The sequence below is a fragment of the Cyanistes caeruleus genome, chromosome 13 (genome assembly GCF_971803275.1).
Source record: "Cyanistes caeruleus chromosome 13, bCyaCae1.hap1.1, whole genome shotgun sequence".
Taxonomy (NCBI): domain Eukaryota; kingdom Metazoa; phylum Chordata; class Aves; order Passeriformes; family Paridae; genus Cyanistes; species Cyanistes caeruleus.
The window spans coordinates 7,750,008-7,759,241 of NC_141713.1; the positions used below are offsets into that span (position 1 = coordinate 7,750,008).

Here is a 9,234-nt window from a genome sequence, read left to right on the forward strand (position 1 = left end):
TCCACATGTACAGTTAAGTGGAGTGGTGTGTTTTAAAAGAAGCACCCTGAAGGCTGCTGGTCTTCAGTTTGCATGTTTGACTTGCCCATGCTCTCAGAATGTTTGAGAAGGCACAGAAACCATCAAGGCATGTGCTGCCAAAGGGTTCTGCAAAGAGATTAGGTATTAAAAAAATTGTCTGTGGAAATTGAGGCATCATTCCTGTTTCTGGGTATGTGTACTCACTTAACACTAATAGGGTGACATGGCTGAAGCAGGTGTTATTAATGACAATCTTCTCTATTTCAGGAAATTCCATGGCTACAGCTCACTGAAGGAGTACTATGAAGAGGAAAGTTGCCTGCAGTACTTGCACAGGGTAAGCTCTTGCAGCAGACTGCTCTTGCACTGCAGGGAAGATACTCTGTGGTTTCTGTTGTTGATATCTGCAATTGTCTTAGCTGGGATTTTCAGAAATAATCAGGTACAGTTCTATATTGGAGTGGGATTTCAGATCCTGCTACCTCTAACACTGGGGCTAAATTCTCTGGGTTCTTAAGTGTTCATAACTCTGGCAGGTGGTAGCAGCCAAGAGATGGAGATAAAGCCACACATTCAGCTGAACTGTGCTGAGTATATGTGGATAAAGTGGGAAATGGGTGCCTGGACAGAGCCTGTACCTCCAAGGAAAAAAGGATCACTGGATGCTGTGGAAGAGACTCTGAACACTGACAGGCAGATGCTTGAGCAAAGTTTTACCAAAGTGGAACTGAGATCAATTCCTCCTTTTTCTACTGAACCAGAGACTAGAGATGTTCCAGGGCAGTTTCCTGAGCTTTAACCAAGGTGTCCATAACAGAGTAATAGCTGACTGATGTGCAAAGCAATGCAGAGCAAAAAAAAGGTGTAGTTATTTCAGTTCTAAGAATGGGGACTCAGTCTGTTTGCTCTCTGCCTCTTTCTTACAATTGGGTTATAACTCTGAAATAAGCAATTTTAATTGAATTACACTAAGGTGCTTTTACAATTGGTAGATTGACATTCATCCTTTTGTTTTGTTTCTTTCATTTCATGTCATGTTTCCTGACCTAGATCTATGTTCCTCTTCTGTTGGTTAATGCTGCTGATGACCCTCTTGTCCATGAGAGTCTTCTGTCAATTCCGAGAGCTCTTGCAGGTATGCTGAAACAGTCTCCTTAAGATGTGAATATTTGTGTACCTACAGCTTGCTTATCAAATCACAATTCCTGATTTCAAAGTAGCTTGACTTGCCTCCTTACATCTGTAATACTGTGGGAGGTGTGCTAAGCCTCTAAGTCACCAATGCTAGAACAGGGCTAACCCTGAGCAGGAAGAACTTCAGTCCTTTCAGGCACCTGTTGCTTGTGTTGGTAGCAGCAGGTTACATTCTTGGATGAAAAAGGGTTTCCTCACATTGCTCCACTGCTCACTGGGATTTAGTAGGAAGATGGGTGTTGGTCTGGATGAAGCACAGATCAACATTCCCTTTGCTGATGAAATGGGGACAGTGCAAGCATGGCTCTGTCACTTGGCACTGAACTGGGATCTCTCTCCCTTGGAAGGAGTTGAGCTGTCTCTCTTCAAACAAGGAAAAAGGTAAATTATCCTTAGAAGCTCAGAAGAGGGAGCTGCTGCTGCTTCATCACACAAAGAGTGGGTGCACAGTGAGGGAAGCAGGGTTCATTCTTTTCCTAGTCAGAGGCAGTGAGCAGAGAATTTATCCCCAGCTGCTTTCAGAGAGAAGCAAGCACAGAGTTTTTCACTGTCCATGCAACAAGATGGCTGATGCACTGTCAGAGCTTAGTGCATCTTGATGTGATGCAAACACTCCTAGTTCCAGTGGATGTGAATTAAAGGTGCTCATTTGTTAAAGAATGACCATTCTTACAGCAATAACAGGTATTTCTGTTAGGGCCCAGCAGCAGCATCTCTTGGGCAGCCTTTGTCTTGGCAGCTCAAGATGCTTTCAGTCTCAGCTTGAGGATGTTAACCCTCTGGAACTTTCTGCTTCTTTTTCTTTTACAGAGAAAAGAGAGAATGTCATGCATGTGCTGCCCCTTCATGGAGGCCACCTGGGATTTTTTGAGGGGTCTGTGCTATTCCCAGAGCCTCTTACCTGGATGGATAAGCTCGTGGTACAGTATGCCAATGCCATCTGCCAGTGGGAGAAGACAAAGCCTCACTGCTCAGACAGTGAGCAGGCTGTGTCTGGCCAGGAGTAATTGACCCAAAGACTCTGGATCACTTCAGTATATCTCCCTGTTTGGGAGCATCTTGTTCTCTCACCTGCTGCTTCAGGTTTCCATTCTCCTTGATATCTTATGGCTGGGGTTTGATCACCATGTGTTTTTTTCCAAAATGGAATTAAAGCAGAGGTTAACATCTGGTCAGAGCCTCTTTGGATACCCAGTCACGTGGATTTGTAATTTACTGCTCTGCTTGAAGAATTGGGTTGCTGACTGTAGCTTGTTACAGGGCTACTGAGCTAAAGACTGCTTGCTTTAATATAGCAGACGTTCTACATGTCAAAATTTCTTTACCTGCTGGTCAAAAACTTGATCTGCAGCATTTGTTTAGGTGTAGATGATGGATAACTGTGGCTCTGTTCTCTGTCTGGGTGCTGGAAAATCCCTGTACCAAGCCACAAGCCAGTGAGTGGTTCAGTCTGTAAGCCACTACAGCATGGCTTGGGAAAACAGATGCTTGACTGCAAGTGTAGTGTCAGCTTTGCACCATCTCAAGGGAAGCCTTTTAGTACCTAGGAATGAACTTGCACAAGTGAATCACTTTAAAAATATTCAACTTCTCCTTGCTTGAGCTGTCAGTGGATTGGGGTGGCTTTATGCTGGGTCTCCAAGTAGAGAAAAGCTGCAGCCTGGTAATGCCAGTTAATGTTTCTATGTAAACATGTTCTCACTCCAGGACCTGATCAGTCACCTTCTTATCTTTGCCTCTTTTTAAATACTGTTATTTTTCAGTACTGGATTCTTTGTTTGACCTGGGGCTTTTTAAAGCTGGCTCTGGCTTCCAAATGGAAACCCATGATTATGAATCTGCAGGATTTCTTCTGTGAGCTCAATTTGTTTGAAAGAATATTTCATGGAGAGCTATTGTACTCTCTTAGGGATTAATTGGTGGGGGGTAGGGTGTATCTATCTAGATTTACTCCTGTTATGTCAGGGTAAATAATACCAAAATTCTTCCCATTAGCTTTCAGAGCATCAAGCGGGTTTGAGACATGTGACTTGCCTTACAGTTGATGTGGAACTGGATGTCTCCAGCCTTGTGCAACTGAAATGACATCTTTGCATGGCTGACTGCTTCCAGATCTGTGTAATGCTGTAGGATTACTGGCTCCAGTAAGACACTGGGCTCTTTCTCACTGGAATTTCTTTTCCACAACCAGACATCCCTTTCTAGTTTTAATGTGCAAAGTGAAGTGTGAAAGCTGTTTGCAGGAAAGCTGGCTACTCACCTGTGCTTTTCCCTCAAGTGGCAGTTCTGGTCTGTGCCAAGATAGTTATTAAAGGAAAGTGGTAAAATTGTCCCATGACAATCTGGAGACTGAAACTAGTGGTAATTTTTTTTTTCCTTATGATTTGTTCTGTCAATATTGTAGTGTCATTAATCCATCCTTAAGATTTCTTTTTCACAGTGTCAGTGAAGTTCTTTTCCTGTCACACTTCCCTCATCAGCACTTTATTGCTTCAGCCTTGGTCTGTGTTCCAGGCACTTTAATTTATAGCTTAAGGGTGAAACAAGCTGCAAGTCTTTAGTCTGGTAACAACAAACCTGGGGAACAAGCCTTCTGGACTGCCCTGTCCCTGAACTTCAGTAGGCTGAGTAGGTGGGGTTGCATTTTAATAAAGCAATAATTAACTATTGTAGCAAAGGTGCATTGTCATATCAGGAAATTCCTTTCATTTGCCTTAGGCCAAACACCTTGGCCTGTGATCCATGATGAACTGTGGATATCTGCACATTCTCCTAGTTAGTAAATCTGGGCTTCTTTTTTTCTTCAAAGAGAAGATGAAACTAAGTAAAGCTACAGCAGGATTTGGCTGTGCTTGTGGCTGTTCCTTAAGAACTATTTTAGGGCATCAGTTAGCAAGGATATTCTTAGCTGATGGATATCTTGTCTCTGTGTTGTTATGCTCTTATTCCTACTGCATCACTAAAGTATGTCATAAAAGACATTTCAGTTTTTTTGCTTAAGTAGTGTTCATGTAATATTCATTGGGTATGACTTAAATATCTTCTCGCTTCAGCAGAAGTGGAGTGTAAACAACACATGTACACATCAAATAGATACAGTATAAATTTAGGTGTCTAAGTCTCCCAAAATGAGGTGAGCAACTGGGCAGTTCTCAAAGCAGCAGGAGCTGCAGCTTTGCCTAATCAAGTAGAGATTTTTCTTTAAACTTGGAGAGCCTTTCTGAGGAGTACTCCTTCCTGCCCCACAAGCCAAGCCCTTCATACTTGAGAACTGCCAGTGCTGTGGACTTTCTGAAACTCTCAACTACAGAAGTACTGTGGGTCTCTGTCTTGCTCCCTTGCCCTGTTTTTGCACTTGAATCTCAAACTGTTCAAATCACTTGTGACTTGACTGAGTCTGGCTTATTTGGGGGAGGACACCTTTTCTTATGGCTTTTTTGTGCAAGGTTTCTGGAGCTTGAGGTACAGCTTATTAAGCCTGTAGGTGGAAGCAGTGTAAAAAAAAAATATATTCCCTCCATCTCAACAAATTTGATGCTTCTTTCAAAGCAAGACTTGCAGTCAGACTTGCAGCAGTCACTTAGAGGTCTTGGGGAACTAGGAGAGGACAAAATTAAGCTGCAGTTCATGTTATCTAAAGACCTTTAAATTTATTAAATCTTGCTACTGACGATGATGGATAATTGATACCGAATAACACATGGGACTTTGTCCAGTCCTAATCTGAAATACTCTTATCTCCTAAAATAAGGTAATACTTGTCTTGTTATGTGGGCAGGTGGTCTTTATTTGCCCAGTGAACCCAGCCTTAAATACAGTCTGAATTTTTCAGTCTTAGAGGTGAATTCTTTCATCTCTTACCAAACACATGAGGCTGCTGAAGTGTGCACTTGTAGATCATTGCAGTGTGGTCTGATAGAGGAGTTCAAGGTTACAACATGGTGAGTCTGACATGTAGTCTGCTCAGTTTCAAACTGGAATTAGAAAAGTCATTAGGAGAGCTCTTCCATGGGTAGTCTCATGTAAACACACCTTCCCCATCACTGAATGTGAGTAGCACTTGAACATGAACCTTGAGGACTTTCTCAACCAGACAGCAAGTTGCAAAACTATTACTCTTTGATGGTTAGGCTGGTCCAACCATCACTGTTGCCATTTTTCTGGAGAAACCTGAAGATGGTAAATAAGCAACTCAGACTTGCTCTGACTGAACACAAGGAACTTCAGCTTCCACTACAAGAGCTCAGCCAGCATTTTTAATTGTCCCTTTGTTCTAAATCAAGGTGTTTTCAGGTGGGTCTGGCAGTGTTGTAATTGCACTGTAAAGGCAAACGCTTGAATTTCCCTGCAATCCTCTTCTTGAGTGTTTTTCTGCAGTTCCTGTTTATGAATATATGGGTTACAAAGACAGGGCATTAAGTAAAATGTTGGGAACTTTTAGCTCCAGTACTGAATTTAGCCAAGCTACCTGTGTGTCATCTGTCCTGGGTCTGTCACAAGTTCCTAGACCACAGCCCTTTGACACGTGGTGCCTTGCCCTTTTCCTCTCCTCCCTTGACATCAGCATATCTAGAGACTTCAGTAACAGCTCTGTCAGAGCTTTTGGGGCTTTGCTTCTTGGTAAATGAAATTTCAGGCACTGAGACGCACCAGTGATGCACAGTGTACAACTGAGTGCTGACTTAAAGGACATTTGTGGGCAGCCTATAACTGGCTACAGTCAATTTCAAGGCTTAAAGCAATGTATATAAGCAGTGGATCACTTTCAGCTCTCTGCTCCTCTAGCAGTAGGAACTGAGTCATAGAAGCAGGGTTTGCTTAATGTGTGACTTGTTTTCCTGCAATCCCAAAGTTCTCGTGTCTATTAACACTCCAGCAGCATAGCTGGAGGTAGATTGCTCTAGTGGCTCCATCTCAAAGGAAAGAGCAGAGACTACCATCTTCAGGACTTAATTGCCAGTTTAGTCACCTGGATTGCTTCCACATTTTTCTGGAAATGCTATGCTTGTCTGGAGCTTACTGAAATTCTTCAATCTTTTTTTGTGAGACCAGAGAAGGCCTGAGCCTTGTGCTGCCTGTGTAAGTCATTTGTTGTAAAGAACATCTTGTTTCTGGCTTGAGTCATAACTCCATGTGTCCTTATCCCTTATGTGGGTTGGTTCATTTGGGAGGGTGCTGGAGCCACAGTGACTCAAAGCAGTGTCTCTTTCATGGCTTCTGGGTGAAAAGCAAACAGCCCTTCTTGGTGTGAGGACTTTATGATTTTTCTTCAAGCTTAGAATGCCTCAGAGCAGCATCAGCCCAAGGGAGGCTGCCCCTCTACCCTTTTCTCACTGGGAATGGGAGTGACACTGGCCTGGACTTCCTCAGCTGTTAGGGGAGCTTAGGCACAAATGCCATCAATGAGTCAAAGCAGTTGCCAGCTTTCCATGCTGTGCTGGAAAGGTTTCTGGAGTTATCCTGAACACCTGTACAAGATGGCACAAAGCCCCTTTGCTTTGGTATGACTGACAAACTTCTATTGTAATCAAAATTCTTGCATGACCAGAGAGGAGATGCAGAATTTTCTTCTAGAATCTCCACTATAGTTCTGTTGGGATGGTGACCCTTCCCATGGTTCCTACCAACTGGAAAGTCTTTAAAATAAAAATAAAAAAAAAAGCCAAATAAAACCCACTTGTATTGGATATAACCAAATCCTACTGCTTTGCCCAAGTCAACAACTTTCCAAAAGGGCATATTTTCTCACTGTGTTACATGACAGCTTGACAGTAATTCCCAGTGACAGATCTCTAGCCATTCTTCTTGAGAAAGCATAACCTCTTTCTCTGAAAGTTCCTAACCAAAAAGGTGTGTAAAGAGCTTGAGGAGACCTGTGCCCTAGTTTTTCTCATGCAGCTGTGTTAGAACAGGCAGAGTGACTTCCAGTGTTCTTGGTGAGCAGCTGATGATGAAAATATTTTCAATTTGGCAAAATTGTATTCTGTGACTATCTCTAACTGCTGCCCTGAAGAAGCATGTATACTGAGACACCCTCCCTGAGACACCCTCCCTGCTGCCATGTTCTGAGTCAGATTCTCTGGAGCTGAGAGCTGCAGGGGAGATGATTTGCAACAAGCAATGCAATTTTTCTATATCTGCTGATGTTTACCTTTAAAATTATATATAAATATATATAAAACTGTCTTTGATTTTTTTTCTTTCATTTTTGTTTGTGTGTGGTGTAAAATGGAAGTAATTGCAAAACAAAATGTAATTTTGTTATCTTTGATTCAGTGGGGTTTCTTTATTTAAAAATAAAGGACTTATTGAAATCAGTGCTACATGTAGTGACTGTGTGTGAAGTTCCATATGTTGGCAGAGGCTCTCAGTCTTCCCTGAGGCCCAGCTTGGGGAGCTGGCTGGGGGGAAGGTGATATACAAGCACTTGTGGTGCTCAAGTCTCTCCTGGTTGCTTTTTGTCTTCTGGCCAAGAAGAGGTCTTTGATGCCACTCTGGTGAAGAATTTGGTGTAGCATTGGCTTAAAAAAATACATCTGCCACAAAACTACTGAAAAAGAGTTATTTTTGCCTGTGGAATAAATCTGCTCTTTTTCCCTATGTGAGAGCAAGTGCCTTTCCTAATCTTTCATCTGCTGGCAGAAGGAACACGAACCAACATCTCTGGCCAGGACAGTGACATCTTGGAGTCCAGAGCATACAAAAGCACTGCTCACCTGACCCTGACAACTCACCAGGGTGGGATTTTTTGTCTACAGCCCAAGGGAGAGAGTTGTGGAGGGTAACTGGGACTGGTGACCTGCTGGGCTAGCTGGACTGGGAGCTCTGTGGGAGACAATGGGCTTCATCTGTCATTTACTGGCCATTGTGATTTACCTGTTAGATCCACTTAAGGATTCCTTCCTGCCTTGGTCAGTTGCTCAGCTCCCAGCTCTGCTGTGCTGTTCTCTGTCTCCCTCAACACTGTCACAGGAGTGCTGAGCAGCCACAGGCACCTCCCAAGAGCTGTGACTCTCCCAGTCCAAACCCCAGAGGCAGCAATGTGTTACTCCTGTCTGTGTGGATGGGTTTTTTTCCCCTTGTTCTGTTTCCACAAGCTGCAATTGCTCTGCCTCCCAGGCGAGCTGTGCTGTTGTGTTTGCACTGGCCTGATGGTTGCAGGGCTGTCACACGTGCTTTCCTTGGGATGGCTCCCAAGAGAAAGGAAGCCAAAGGAGGTGGAGAGGTGCCTTTTGCTCTGTCTCTGGACTCTTGCACAAGGTTGGCACAGCCTCAGGCTTTGGGACTGGCCGTGCATGCACTCACCAAGCAGCTGAGGCTGGAGCAAACAGATCTAACCCCAGACAGGCCCCGTCCTCCCTGTGGCTTCAGAGCTGATGTCCTGTTTGGTTTGAGCCTGAGCCAGTGCCCTGATGAATGTGGCTCTTGTCAGCACCCTGCACCTCAGCCAGCTTCGGGTGGGGGGCTGATCTGGCTGATGAAAAGGACCCGTGTGGTGCAGGGAGGGGGAACAGGACATACTGTGGGATCAGGCTCAGGGAGAAGGTAACTAAGCAGAGACCAGGAACTTGCTCCTTTCTGAGCCCTGCTGCTGGCCAAGGGTCTGGGAATGGGTGTCCAATTGGCTTTTGGAGGAGATGCCTGGTTCATGAACCAGAACAGATTCCCTTACCTGAGATAGCTACTTATGCCTCCCTCCTCCTCACCTGGGCAAGGTGTAATCAGTGCCAGATGCAGCTTGTTTGCTGCACAGGTACCATCCTTTGCCCTCCATGGTGACTTTTGGTGGGGCTTCCCCACCTGAACTCCCTTTCACAGTGCAGTGCTAGGAGAAGCAACTGTGCTGAGGCTTTGGAAGTATTTAGGAGGGTACATTCTGCTTGTCTTTCAATTGCTTTGTGATTGAAATCCATCTCCTAGTCTCAATGGCTACTGCATCTTCTGTTCTCCTCCCTGCCCAAGCAGGAATTAGGCAGAGACATCTCCCCCTGGAACCCTGGCTGGGTTTTTGTTTGCATC

At 44.2% G+C, this 9,234-nt stretch overlaps 1 protein-coding gene across 4 annotated transcripts in view; it reads left to right on the plus strand.

Moving 5' to 3' along the window:
• Positions 1–7,532, plus strand: part of ABHD2 (abhydrolase domain containing 2, acylglycerol lipase) — a 37,780-nt gene extending 30,248 nt beyond the window's left edge. For all 4 annotated transcript variants that reach the window (XM_023933888.2, XM_086848890.1, XM_086848892.1 and 1 more), the window contains 3 exons: positions 289–358; positions 1,072–1,156; positions 2,026–7,532. In XM_023933888.2, the coding sequence (XP_023789656.1) occupies positions 289–358; positions 1,072–1,156; positions 2,026–2,222 (352 nt within the window). In that variant the 3' untranslated portion in view covers positions 2,223–7,532. The remainder of the gene's footprint in view (positions 1–288; positions 359–1,071; positions 1,157–2,025) is intronic.
• The last annotated feature ends 1,702 nt before the right edge of the window (positions 7,533–9,234 follow it).